This window comes from Epargyreus clarus, unplaced genomic scaffold (assembly GCF_041222505.1).
Source record: "Epargyreus clarus isolate Ecla_fem2 unplaced genomic scaffold, WU_Ecla_fem_2.2 ptg000034l, whole genome shotgun sequence".
Lineage (NCBI taxonomy): Eukaryota > Metazoa > Arthropoda > Insecta > Lepidoptera > Hesperiidae > Epargyreus > Epargyreus clarus.
Window position 1 is genome coordinate 2,645,408 of NW_027332239.1, and position 14,379 is coordinate 2,659,786.

At 32.5% G+C, this 14,379-nt stretch overlaps 2 protein-coding genes across 2 annotated transcripts; one reads left to right on the plus strand and one right to left on the minus strand.

Moving 5' to 3' along the window:
* Window positions 1–582: 582 nt before the first annotated feature.
* On the minus strand, window positions 583–8,902 carry LOC140756053 (uncharacterized). Its single transcript, XM_073091446.1, has 13 exons — window positions 8,738–8,902; window positions 8,512–8,659; window positions 8,024–8,144; window positions 7,287–7,430; window positions 6,534–6,679; window positions 5,985–6,140; window positions 5,738–5,830; window positions 5,225–5,381; window positions 4,636–4,754; window positions 4,004–4,103; window positions 2,830–3,009; window positions 1,937–2,112; window positions 583–1,643 (listed from the first exon to the last, which is right to left on the minus strand). Exons 1-13 carry the CDS (start codon window positions 8,739–8,741, stop codon window positions 674–676), a joined length of 2,514 nt encoding a protein of 837 aa, XP_072947547.1. The 5' UTR covers window positions 8,742–8,902; the 3' UTR covers window positions 583–673.
* A 298-nt stretch (window positions 8,903–9,200) lies between these two features.
* On the plus strand, window positions 9,201–14,364 carry Gorab (Golgin, RAB6 interacting). Its single transcript, XM_073091184.1, has 4 exons — window positions 9,201–9,416; window positions 11,188–11,692; window positions 12,517–12,657; window positions 13,005–14,364. The coding sequence occupies exons 1-4, from the start codon at window positions 9,350–9,352 to the stop codon at window positions 13,285–13,287; spliced, it is 996 nt and encodes a 331-aa protein (XP_072947285.1). The 5' UTR covers window positions 9,201–9,349; the 3' UTR covers window positions 13,288–14,364.
* The last annotated feature ends 15 nt before the right edge of the window (window positions 14,365–14,379 follow it).

Here is a 14,379-nt window from a genome sequence, read left to right on the forward strand (position 1 = left end):
ACACGTCTTATAACTTGTCATTTATTTCAATTTTAGTTATAAAAGCTAAATAACTCCCTATTTTCTTCCGAGCGTTGTTTGTTTACAGTATAATGACGTTTCGCCACAAAATGACACTTGACCGCCTGATTTAACGCGACGTTCCGTTCACCGTAAAGAAACTTTGTTTTTTATTAATAAATAGCCCTTTTTTCGAAAAAGTGATCAATGAAAGGCATATATAATACGTATACTAATTCATTACAACACTTTCCCAAAAAGTGTCAAGTAGCCAATTGTTAATAAGGCCACGAATAATTAAATTAACAAACTACATAGTTATTCAGAAATGACTTCCACTAATAGACATCTGAAACTAATTCTGTATAATACAGTGGCTTTTCCTGAAGCCCAACGAGTATAGTAAGCTATATAGCGAGTGAAGCCCATCACAATCTATTGATTTTAACACAGCTGCTATTATCAAACATAGAAATACTATAACAAATAATGATAAAAAAGGTCTATTGCAATATTTTATGCATCCATATCGGGTGTCCAAAACAGCTTTATAAAGATGTAAAGGGAAAACAAACGAAAAAACACTGACATTCATTATTTATTACATAAAATCGCATTCTGGTATTCTTGGCACAATAAAGCAATATTAAATAGTAAATGCTTGGCAAAATACTTAAGCTACAGTAATATCTTCGCTGACTTCATCAACAAAATCGGCCATCATTTCTTCAATAGATACACCTTCATCCTTTGATGCAGTTTTAGCTGTTTCCTTATCAGCATCTTTTACATTATCTGCTGGTATATCTACGCCGTTTTTTCTTTCACTTTCAGAAACATTTCCGTTAACCTTAGGAGCTATACTTATTGTAGCTTCAGACACATCTGTATCATCAGATTTCTTTTCAGTATTAGAGTCTTGAGAGCTTTTAACTAGTTGCCCGCAAGTAATAACGTCATCAGTATCACTCGTACTGGGAAGTGCTTCTTCCTCTGTTGAATTATTAAATACGTTTACTTTGGCAGTACCTGTACTTGGATAATCATAAGTGACTTCTAAAGAAAATGGTCCTTCTTCCCCGTCAACGGTTTCTGTGGACACATTTAGTGGGGCTTGTGTTGGTGCATCGTGTATTGAGACAGTATTAATTTTTGTAAGTGGTTCTCCTTCATCACTTCTATCCTTGTCTTGCACTTCAGCATCACTAGTTTTATCCTTTTCTTGCACTTGTGTGTCAGTATTTATATCCTCTTCAATGGTATGAACTTCTGCCTCAGTTTCTATTATGGAATCTTTAGGAAAAATTTGATCATCTGGTTTTGCTATATCATCTTCTTCCATAGCTTCAGCAACATTTTCTTTCGGAATAGTCTTTACATCTTTTATATTATTGTCCTCCAAAACGGACACAGTGTCATTAGTTTTTTCTATTACAACCGTTGTTGTGTGCGAACTTTCTTCAATGCTCCCATCAACTTCTTCAATAATTTCTTCGACATCTGAATCATCGCTGATTTCAACAGAACTAATTGAATCGCTGCTCACGCTGATTTGATCTGCTTCGTCTTCTTCTAATCGTGGCTTCTTAGATGATGGTTCATCTGCTATGGTAATAACCTCTGGAGTGTTCAAAGCTGACATTCTGTAAGAGTAAACCATTTTAATGTACCTACTAATTAACCATATTTAAGTATAATAAATTTGTTTTCATTAGAAATTTTGAGGACTTTGAGAATCGCAGTTAATACCTGTCAAAGTCGACTTGCAAAAAAATCTTGCAATTATTACAAGTAGATATTAAGTGTCAATATGACCTAATAAGGACTATATTGGAACACTTTATGGTTTGTGACTTTATTTGTCTCTATTCTCATTTTTATTAGAATAATTCCATTAAGTTAAGGTTTAATAACATTTCGAAAGTAAGTAGCTTACCTATCTGAGCCCAGTAAAGATTCCAGCGCGGCCCTATTCTTTTCAGAGACCTTCTTTCTTTTGTTAGAGGATTTCTGTTTTTCTAGCGGCGCTTCGAGCGCGAAGCTGAGCGATGGCGGCGAGCAATGCAAGTGGAGTCGGATGTCAAGCAAGGCTTGTGTACAGAATTTTGATATCTGAAAAATATAAATTAAATATTAAGATGAACACTTGTGTTTACACAAATAAATAAATGTTCAGGTTTGTACAATTTTCTAGTGATATCAAAATAAGTTTTATTTTCTATGTTTATTATTATGCACATACGGCATTAAAACTTGAAGATGTCTCTTTGCCTATAGTCCAAATTTGAAATTGCTAGAATTTCTTATAAATACCTATCTCCTACTGTGGTCCATTTCTAATACTTAATCTTTCCAATGTTTTTCTTGCCAACATTCGACGTTTAACAATTTCTGCCCAAAAGAAATTGTTTAATTTTCATCTTTTATACGAAAAATCTTTGACGGGAAATAATTGGGTGATTGATTATTAAAACAGTCGTAAATGTTTTTTTGGACTATTATAGTTACCGACCAAGATGAAATAATAAGCAATTGGGTATATAAAACCGTAATTTTCTATCATTATTTTTTTTTACTGAAGAGTAACCTGTGTTTATAAGTATAAATAGTAAACTGCCAATATCAACATAATAAAAATAGTTCAAATAACTAAAAAACACGCTTTTATGATAAAATAAACGAAAAAGTAGAAAAGTATTCTATTTCATTCTTTCATACATGCAGGGTAAGGATGTATGTTGATCTCTTTCTACTGAAAAAGGGAGTTACTCACTAACAAACATACAAGTGAAGCTAATATAAAGCGTGTAAAAATGCGTATCCACTCACCTCCCCGTTACCTCTATTGATCAGCGTGCTATACAGCTGGAGACAGTGCTGTGTGGGCGGCGGTAGAGTGGCCGGGGTGGTGGTACGAGCGGCCTCCACCACCCGTAGTAACGCCGCGGCTTGCTCGTCGGTGTACTTGTGACTGTAGTAGCACTCGCGGATCGCACGCTCTTGGAATAACTGGGAATTATTCATAATAAATTATTAAATAGATAACAATCATTATCACTAATTTAGTGACTAACAGTGCAGGCTTGAGGCTGGTTTGAGTGTAGAGACATCATCACCACATGTTTGTGTCTTATAACAACAGTGTGGCACTGTTGTGTTGGTTGAAGGCGTAGGTAAGAACGACATTTCATATGTTGTCCTAAAAGGAAGCAACGCATTTGTGTTCAAGCTCTAGCAGGTATAGTCCACGCGAAACTTCTAGTCCGCTTTGAAGTTGTTGCACGCAGGGGTAGTCAGAGAGCTAATGCGGTCGAACTCAACTACAAGTAACAACAGTAGTATAGTCTGCGTAAAACTGCTAGTCCGCTCTGAATATAGAAATATATTACGTCGTCATAGCAAATTGTATGACTACACTTGCTCGGAATAACTTCAAAGTGGACTAGCAGTTTGGCGCAGACTATAACAGTAATTAATTTAGTAACTAACAGTAGTCACTTGAAGCTGGTTCCAGTGTGGAGGCAATCCCATCACACTTGTAATAACAGTGTGGCATTTGTTGGTCAAAGGGTGTCCATAAGAGACATAATATTATGTAGTTTTTAGGGGAAGTAACGCATCTGTGCCCAAGGTCTAGGTACCTCTGGTAATACTATATTATCAAGAGCTCGCAATGTATGTCCATGAGCAGCAGTGGCCACTTACCAATCAGGTAGACAGCATATTTATTTGATTCTTCAATATTATAAAAAACAAAATTGAGACAGAGTAAAACGTTTACAAAAAAATATAGTCTGATAAATAGGGTACTTGGTATTCCAACCATTACATAGAAAAATATTGCAAGTGCCAAACTTTTTAGCCTATTAGGAAAAGCAAGGTCTTTACTGAGTTAACTGCCAAATCCATAGCAACTAAAGTAATACTTTCAGTCCATAAACTTATAACAGTTATCTGATAAGAAATCAGTTGAAAGTTTGTTGAAAATGAACAGTGTGTTTACCTTATGAGTTGCAGGTTTCAAAAATCTCCCACAGACTAGAAGGAATGTTTCAGCGCAGTCCAGAGCTGCCATCGCCACTTCATTATTGAGTTCTTCGGGCCTGAAACAAAACAATAAAAATATCAAAGACTGCCATAAAATGCTTAGAGATACTACATTCAAATAGATGGAAATGGAGTCCCATTATGGTTGATCATATATGTGTTGTGCTCATATACACATTTAGGGGTAGCGGCGCATTTGTGGGTGACCTCAGGTAGGAATTTATTCTTATTAGAGGCTTGGTACAGATGTCTATGCGCGACAGTAGACAGTAGCGACACCTTCAGGTGTACTGTATGCTTGTCTGCTATTCTTGTATTATAAAAAAAATTAAGGTGGAAGGATGTTTGTATCGTCTGATCAGGGCTTTTTGCGTAAGGAATTTCTTACGTTTTGATGGAAGGGTGGATGCCGGCCGACTAACAAATAGACTGCCCATATATATGATATGGACCTCTGTATTCAATTATAATTTTGTATCTTTGTCTATATTGTCTGAAATAAATGATTATTACTATTATTAATCCTAGTTATTTAGAGCATGGCATATGAAGTTTTAGTGATCAGGCCATACATTATTGAATACTTACTTGTTAGCTTTATTCTTTTCGCCGGGCGCGTGGCTGGCTATGGAGCTTTCTAATAGTTTTGCATTGGCAAGTTTACGCTTTGCCTTCTTGCTCATGTGCTTTGTTGGTTGAGGGCCCATCTGCACAATAAACATATTTAGTTTTCAAAAAGCTGAATTAGGTTGGATAGTACAATTAAAAATATTGTAAAGTTTTAAAAAAATCATCAAACAGTTGGACATTTTTACCAACCTACCTACCTTACCTTTACCTTTAGTTACCTTTCAAACAAAAAAAAAGGATCTATTGTCTCATAGATGACTGCGTAGGCTTTTACTAGTGCACAAAGACAATACCATAATTTGACAAAATTATAAACTTATTAGAATAAATGATAAGTTTGTTTTTATCTATCCATCGGAAATTGTACTTTTTTCTCTATATCCTTTTCTGAACCTCTGACATTTCATGACTAGGGGTAATGTAGTTAAGGCGGGAAAGTGTAACAAACATCAAACAAACTCATATTCATATAAGTTAGGGTAACACTCATATTTACAACATATTTATAACAGAACACTTACACTCATATTTATAACAGAACACTTACAGTAAGTTCCACAATCTTCTCAGGTGGGGCGATGTCTTCAACGATATGTTTAGTGAGCTCATCCTCCCACGAGCTCCTACTGTCAGATGCCGCGCGATGAACGTGCAGAGTATTCAGCCATTTGCTCAGGCTGTTGTATGCCGTGCATCGCACATTTCTGTCATAGAAAAAATTATATATTGTTAGAAAACCAATCAAGTTATTTAATTATAGTATTAATTATTTTATGTTAACGCGTCTTGATGTTTGAGTTGTATTTTGGAGGGAATATTAAGAGTAGGTTGAAGATTTGAATATTTCTAACAATAAAATCTAGGCAATATATGGAAATTGCGATTATATTTTGATATGAAATCATTTCTCCCTATAGACAATGGATACTCGTTTATGCAAATTGACTGTGCCACTGAGAAAAATGTAAGGAATTTAAGAATTCTTCCATACTTTAATTTGAAATGCTATCTTTTATGTAACATAATTTAAATTCATATTTTAGTAAATATTGTACTTTACCTGAAGTTTTTGTCTGCATTTTCTGACCACCGGAATGTCTGCATAAGAAGTCTGAATACTAATGGTGAAAATGGGATGAGATTTGGGCCCAAGCTGAAAACAATTTTAAATAGAGATTCTATGTTTTTTTATTAAAATTAGTAAGTATAATGTATTCGACGACCCACAAGATGGAACTGTCACCGTACTAGTGTGACACGCAATGGGCTCCGGATTATATAATTTTAATCATAGAAGAAATGCTTACCAAGCGACAAGAGCATCTAAAGTTCTTAAAGCCTCCACTTTGATGACGCCCACATCAACACCAGCGTCCTTTGCACCGCTGGACACACTTAATGCTCTCACAACCACATCCAGTATCAATTGTGGGCGAATAGGCTTTGGCACCGGGTAAATCTCCCTGAAAAATCATATTTTATTAACTAAATTTTTTTTTTAACCATGGGCTTAAGTAGGGATGGCCTGGAGCATATATCAATGTGGATTCCACTTCAAATGTTTTTAATCTGTAGATAAGGCCTCTGAAAATATACAACTGTCATCCTATATGTAAATGATAAACGGAAAACTAGTTTAATGTGCCCTCAGAATCATGGAAGCACACTCGAAATTTAGCCACTGGTGGTCACCTATTTAACTCCTGTCCACTTTCAACACTGTAATTTTGTACACATTAAGCACTTAAGCATGCATGCAAGCATGAGAGCATTAAAAATTGTCATTGACAGAGTATTGACAAAATTACAAATTTATCATACAATTGAGGAGTTAATTAAATAAGAAAAATACTTACACAAGCATAGCTTGAATAAAGCAGAATACGTTCCTCAACCTAGTTTGCAGTACTGTTTTCTTTTCACCTTTATTTTGAGTCTTTGGTACTGAATGTATTTTCATAAGGGCAGCTGTGAGGGTGGAATTAGATGATAACTCCTCTCTCTGAAACAAAAAGATTTATCATCACCAATTCAACACTGTTGCACTGTTATATATATAAACTGATTACAGAAATTATTTTTTTTACCATGCTTTTGTTAGCTTGGGTTGTATCTATGTATGTAACGTAATCTTTAAACTCGATTTTTAGCCACTTTTAACGGTCCGATTAACTTAAAGAACCGATGACAATACACAATTTTTATAATTTTATCTCATTCTCCTCATCAGGATCGTCAGGAATCAGGGTTACGATTTTCCGAATGCAATTTTAGTGTGGTTTTCGTGTGGTTTAGGTTTTATACGTCAATTTATTATAATATAGGAGTAGCAGAAGAGCTTGCAGTCCACCAGATGGTAAGTGACTATCACCCATGGACATTTGTAATCAACTCCGGATACTCACCACAGATGTGCCACTACTACTGAGGCTTAAGCTGGAACGCCTCGGAAAATTATATCTCCCTTCAAACCAGAACATAACAGAGCTTAACACTACTGTTATTGGGCAGAAATAGTGTGGCAGTGGTGCCATTGGACTCGAACCAGAGAGAGTTCTACCACCTTCAAACTTTATTTTTATTAATATTATTTTTATCAAAACACAAACCTGTCCATTCTTATTTCCCTTGTGTACATCCACAGCATTGGGGAAAATAGCAGCAATCAGTGAATGGGCTGCATCACAAAGGAGGCTCATTTGCTCACGCCATGATGTCTTGGGAGTGGCAGTTTTCTCTTGAGATGGTCTGACCTGTGAAGTAAATTTTAATTAAAAGCTGTAATAATCTTAGACACTAGCATATTAGACACTAATTATCACTTGCTTAAATGGTGAAGGAAACCTGTGAGATTTAAAAAAAAATCTCAAACGTATGTTAAGTCTACCAATACGCACTTGGCTAGAGTGGTGGATTATGGCCTAATCCTTCTCATTATGAGAGGAGGAGTAGGAAGAGTACCTGTGCCCAGCAGTGGCATAACAATAATGGGTTGTTTATGATGATGATTAATAATACACACTTAACTTATGTCATGTTTAAGTTGTTGCCTGACAGACTTTTTAATATTTTAGATGTTCAAAGAAGCTTGTGACTGCTTAAAAAACCCATATAAGCTTATATTTCTAATTTTTGAATAACTTTAAGTTACATTAAGAAGAAGTCAACATGTTATATTGTTATAAAATATACCAAACATTAAATAATAAGTCTTGATAAACATAAATATGATTAATTTATTCATAAAAAACAAGATGTTTATTAACTGATACTACTTACAAAAAAGTATTTTGCTAAAAAATAGTTCCTAATTTCAGACTACATAATGAATTAAAAATGTTTGTACCTGTTGTAATGCTTGCGCACATTTAGCTGCCTCAATAACATAGTAGTAATCATTTGAATCAATAGATGATGTTAGTATGCTCTCTATTGTACTGCGATGGGACATACAATATTTTGGAAAGCTGAAAAGAGAAATGTCTGTTTTTATATAAATAAATTTGGTTGATACAATAAATAAGAGACAAAGAATATTGCGTGGTTAAAACAAATAACATATGTTTTGATATAATATAAATTACAACTAATTTACAGACATACATTACATTACAATCCATTTTATCCTGTAGAAATATATATAATAATATACAACCAATTTTTTACTCTATATAGTTTAACAAATGGCTTTCAATTTATTAGAAATGTACCCTTGCGGTAAGTTGGTGGAACTGACCGAAATGTAACATTTCAAAAATATCTCATTCTGCCTAAAGCATTTTCCAAACTGTAACTACCATACATACAGAATAATTAAATTAAAGGTTATATTACCGGTTTATAACATCCACTAATGTTCGCAGCCATTTGATCGGATCAGACTCGCCGATCTTCGTAAGATTTTGGAAAAACGAAGTAACAACCTCTTTAACGGCTTCACTGTCATTGGGATCCACCTCGCGTATTTTATTTAACACTTGCGCTGAAAAATAAAAATGTGTTTACGTTCTGTCCAAAATTATTCTTAAAAGTATTTGCCATTTATCTTGAAGAAACTCACTCATTTTTAAGATATTTCAATTTCACTCTCATAGGACATCAATGATAATAATGCTTAAACACACATTTTTACTTATGAAAGTAAATACTGTAAATAGTATTTATACACGTGCGTCGTGTAACACTGAAAATCTTTACCCAAGGCTACGATCCGAACGGAACGATCAATTCCATCAAAAATGGATTTCTTTCACTGTCATTTGTCAATGATGACAATGACATAAATACCATAAACACCTAGACAATTTTAACGATTTAAAATGTTAATGTTATATATTATATGATCTCAAGTGGTTTTTCATTTAATATTATTATATTAAAGTATGAATATTATCTCCTATAAATAAAAATAAAATAAAAATCTATTAAGTAAATAGCTTTTTTGTTGCTTCAAAAAAATCCACATAACATTTTACACATGTCAACATGTGATGTGAAGTGTCAAATGTCATGTACGTCCGATTTGTTTACGTCATTCATGACAATTCATGTCGCCTCACAGCCTCGCTTATTAGAGGAAGTGTATTAAAAGAAATGTACATGTTTACATTATTTACTAGCTAAATTCGATTGTATCATAAATATTCAAAGAGGTAAATTATAACAAACAAGAATGTCGTTTACAGGATTCAGTGAAGAAGACCTACAGAGGATGAAGTTTGCGGAAACGGGAAAGAGCGGTAAGTCTAATTAATAATGCAATTCTATGAGAATTTCCCACGAGCATGACTGAAATAGGCAGTCTTCATAGATTTGTTGTGTTGGCAGTTTTAAAGACTTGTCGGACAAATTCAAGATTAAAACGGTAAGTAAAAGATTCAAAAGTTTATCTACCTCTCAGTAGCTTGAAGGTATACAGTAAGACTATTTTTAGAAATGTTGTTTGATTCAATTTATTATGATGCTGTTAGGTAAACGTAGCCAAATCTCAACCGGACAATATGTTAAAAATGTTTATTAAAAATGCATATTTTTTATGGATAGTAATATTAGTAAGTAATATTCATGAGCTTTATTGACCACTCAACTTTGTATAGTGCAATGTATCGGTAAAAGATGTTGATAATTTGTAAACTAGCTGGTTGGAAAGTTAATCTTAAAATGAATAGATTTTTAAATATTTTCACATAAAGTTGTTAAGGTATGAAAGGTAAGGTTAATTAGGAAACTTCTTCATGGCATACCAGTCTGATATCCACTAATCAACATGGTTAGTAGATTTTTAAATTACAGCCTAGGACTTTTTAAAACAAGGGTAACATGGGCTGCACTACAGGTCTCATCATACATTTAAATCAGACAAGATAAAAAGAAAATAAGCCTATGATATTGATACCTTCATTGGCAAATCAGCCAACTCAACTTTTTGTCAATGTTTTTTTTATTTAATTTGATAGTAAATGGCATTGAACGAAATCAAAATAGATAAAAAAAACATTTTGACAAAAAGTGGAGTTGGCTGATTTGCGAATTAAGGTATTGATATGTAAATTATGAAATTGTATTTTTTTTACTTGAAGGTATTGTTGAACTTTATAAATGTTTCTTGTTTACAAGTCAAGGCCTCAATATACTGGATTGTGCTAAAAATAAGGCAAATTATTCTGGTTTTCGTACACACATTTTTGAAGGAAACAATATAAACTCATTATATTTTTTTGCAAGACCATTATTGAACTGAAAGAAAATAAACAAGAAAAACAATTTGAACTAAACAAACACTATTGATATTTAGATGATTCAGAAGCATGATGAAAACTATGAATGCAATGATGTCATAATACTACACATATAAATTATTTGTTATTGTATTAAATACCTAAGTATCACATGTCCTTCCTATCGGTATAGGAATGTTTAAAACAATTATCACAATTACAATAATAGGCAGGATGCAGTTGATAAGTTGTAGCGTGTAGTGTGGTGTTCTACTTTTTCTCTTGGAAATTCTTGTTCTGTGACCTTTTGTTTTAAAAAATCATTGTTCAGTTATGGATTGGTAATGATGATTCCCTATATGCACTTTAATCAAATAAAGGTTAGTTCATATGTCTAAAGTCTCTTAATTATGGTTGTGTTAATATAAACTGTACAAAAATCCAGTAAGTTGGTAATTTTATTTATATGAAATTCAAGTTTTGAATAATGTAAATAAATGTGTGTGACTAATGTAAATAAAAAATAATTATTTTTGTGTCCATCCTGGTGGGTTTACCTTCAATGGAAATGCAACATGTTGAAATGAAAAATGTCCATGTCCATGTGTTTTTTTAACGAAATATTACTTAAAAAAGGAAGACTTGTAGCTTTGTGTTGTGATCATTTGTGAATTTAAAACTAAATGTTTTTAAAAAGTAGTACAGTCCTTTAGAAATTCCATGAACCAAGGCAAAAACCAATTTTAAGAATTGCTTGATTAAATTGTTATTGTATGCTTTTCTTAATTTTCAGGTCCATACAATCCAAATGTGAGAAAAATAGACAAACTTGGTCTGAAAAATAAAAGGACAGCCCAGCAATATAAAACCCCAACCCTACAAACACAGAATTCAGATGATATCATAGATAATATTGATTTTGATAAATGCAGGCTTAGCTTGAAGTCCCCTTCCACACCACCCTCAAATAGTATAGAGGATATGGTTAATAATAATAAAGATATTGAAATAACTGATGCAGCGATTGTTGAACAACAGGCAGATACCACTGAAACTGAAAGAACAAGCATGAATGATTCTGCAAATATGAACACAAATGAAACAGATATTGCAGACGATATTGCTAATAGAAGAAATAGTGTAATTACCCCAGATGTGGTGAAATTCTTAGATAGTTATAATGAAAATGAGGTAATAGTGCATAAAATAAATTTAGAGGAATTACAACTCAAACAAAAGTTGATGGAAGAACAGAATAAGAAGAGGAAAGAGATGCTGGCTAAAGCACTTGCTGACAGGTAAGTGATATTTTCAAAGAAATTTCACTATGGATAAATCCACATAAGATTAGGTTTCTTAAAGATTGTTATTGGAATAGAGGCATTGCACTACTGGGGTCTAAGATTGAACGCCTATTATGCCTTACTATACAAACTACTTGTTTATTAAGGCTGGTTGTGTCTAGATGAGCAGATTTTTGGAAAAATAAGGTCTTAACTTTTTTTCTTCATTCGGTCCAGTTGGTCAGTCATTTCAGATTTTGTTACAAATTTTAGAATGTAGAAGTTACTATTAAGGATACGACATTTCAGCTAGATAAATATCAATATAGAATATTGAGGAAATTGTAACTAGTAAATTTTTATCAATGGATCATGACAGTGGATGTCATGGGAACTTATCTCGTATTTGAGTGTTATCTCGCTATCAAATTCTATCGACAGTTTACTGTTGACACATTTTCACAACTCATGTCGATCTAACAATGGTTATATAAACATGGTTAATAAATTCCTTTACCTCATATCTAAACCTATATGGTATGTAATAACAAACAAATTCTTATGAACATGTTATTTTAATGTTGTTTTTCATGTTTAATAGGTTTCAATATAAATTTTCATACCATAGTTGACATTGTATGACGTGACCATAGATATATTATACTAAAAGGATAATATATCTATGGACGTGACTGATGTTTTGTAAATGAATTACAAGTTTTTCATGCCGAATATGTTTCAAAATCATTTTTCAATGTGATACAAAATCAATATTTGATTTTTTGAACCAAAAATAACTAGAATTTGTTTATAATTTCATGTGTTTTACTTAATTTAAGGACCAAACAAACTGAAGAAGAAGTAAACAGGTTGGAGAAGATAAAGAAGGAGCTGGCAGTGTTGGACGGACAGTTTTCACTGGATGTTGGTGTACTAAGAAAGAAGATTGATCAAGCTAGCCTGACTTATTCTGATGCTGAGTAAGTGTATTTGATATATTTTAAGTGACTTTCTCATGTCTGTTGTTATTGATTGATAATTTCTGGAAAGCAGAAATTGTCAGTAGATATATTGAATATATGATATTATTATTAATAATAGGCCTATGAAATTTAATACTGAACAACAATCTTTTGTTGTAGATTGTTTCTTTTTAATTCAATAATAATATTGATGTTATTTTACCATATTTCATATTAAGTTAATCTAAGTAGATAATGTAAACTAAATAGATAATTTAAAATAATAGGTAAATGTTGAATTAAGAATTTTCGTAATGCAATGAACATTGTCAACTTTATATCTCATGTGATATTATTTTCAACAGGAAGCATTACTTAAAAGTTGAGAAGGAATTTCTGCAAGCAAAGATAAATCTGCAAAAGGAGAAAGAGAAAAAAGAACTGCTAATAGAGCACCTGTGTGCTTTGATCACATACAACGAGACTAGGAAGGCTCAGAAACTAGAAACATTGATGTTGGAACTAGCCAACGATAGGAAGAACAATACGATAGAACCCACTTCTCCTGTTGATGACAAAAGTATAATAATTGATGGTGTTGATGAAAGAACTGGTAAGATGGTTGAATTGTCTTCAGAACAAAGTTAATCTATGGTGCTTTGTTCATGATGACTTATTAACCGATTTCAATTGTGTGAACCCTAATGCATTATGCTTCATGAAAAGGTTTAGTGCTATTATTTCACTTGATGAGAAGTTACGGATGGTTTAAGATAGTTAATAATTGTTTCAGATATTTATCTCTGTATAACTGAATAATACAGTAGATTCTACTGTATTATTCAGTCATTAATCTACTGAGTAGATTATAAAGATGAAGTGATTATTTGTGAATTCATTGTTTAACAAAAACATGTTATTGTAAGTAGACGTTTCATTCATAAAATATTTAGAACATTTGCCTTATATAATAATCTAATACATAAAATTCTTGTGTCACAGTTTTCGTTGCCATACTCCTCCGAAACGGCTTGACCGATTTTGATGAAATTTTTTGTGCTTATCCGGTATCTATGAGAATCGGCCAACATCTATTTTTCATCCCCCTAAGTGATAAGGGTTGCTCACCTTTAACATTTTTTTTATTTATACGGCAATGCAACGTTTGCCGGGTCAGCTAGTAATGTTACTAAAATTAAAGCCGAATTAACGATAATTGTGTAGAAGTTATTAATATTAGTTATTGCAGGTCTCATGACATTCTAAACGGTAGAACCGTGGACAATAAAATAGTAAAATTGTTTTAAAATAACACTTTTAATTTTTCAACTATTTGGTTGAATTATACAACAAATAATCTAAATTGTAAAATATACTGAGTGGTGCAAATACTCTAATCTATTACATTTATGTGCCTTATCTATGTACAAAATTTCATAGTGCTATACTTAGTAAGCTATTATTAATATCTTTAGTAATAATTTTACTAAAATCTAGTGTTAAGTAGTCGTGTTTAACATGACAATAAAATTTTATATTTTGTATCTTATTTACAATGTTTAGTACATAAGTTAACTATATTTAGGCCTAATTCTATGTAGAAATATAAAAAATAATACTTTATTTTGTAAGTGGCACTCGCCTTGAAATGACTCCTATAAAAAGTTACAGAATAAAATATTTTAATACATTTGAAAATAAAACAATATAATTTTTCAAAATATACTATTGTATTTTGAT

What these genes read in the sequence shown, in the direction of transcription:
- LOC140756053 (XM_073091446.1), bottom strand. An exon ending in GTGCGCAAGCATTACAACAG is followed by an intron (nt 7,431 to 8,023) that starts GTACAAACATTT and finishes TTTACTTCACAG; the next exon opens with GTCAGACCATCTCAAGAGAA. An exon ending in TGAAACCTGCAACTCATAAG is followed by an intron (nt 3,010 to 4,003) that starts GTAAACACACTG and finishes AATAATTCCCAG; the next exon opens with TTATTCCAAGAGCGTGCGAT.
- Gorab (XM_073091184.1), top strand. Translation starts at nt 9,350, where the DNA reads ATGTCGTTTACAGGATTCAGTGAAGAAGACCTACAGAGGATGAAGTTT. An exon ending in GCTAAAGCACTTGCTGACAG is followed by an intron (nt 11,693 to 12,516) that starts GTAAGTGATATT and finishes ACTTAATTTAAG; the next exon opens with GACCAAACAAACTGAAGAAG. An exon ending in CTGACTTATTCTGATGCTGA is followed by an intron (nt 12,658 to 13,004) that starts GTAAGTGTATTT and finishes TATTTTCAACAG; the next exon opens with GAAGCATTACTTAAAAGTTG.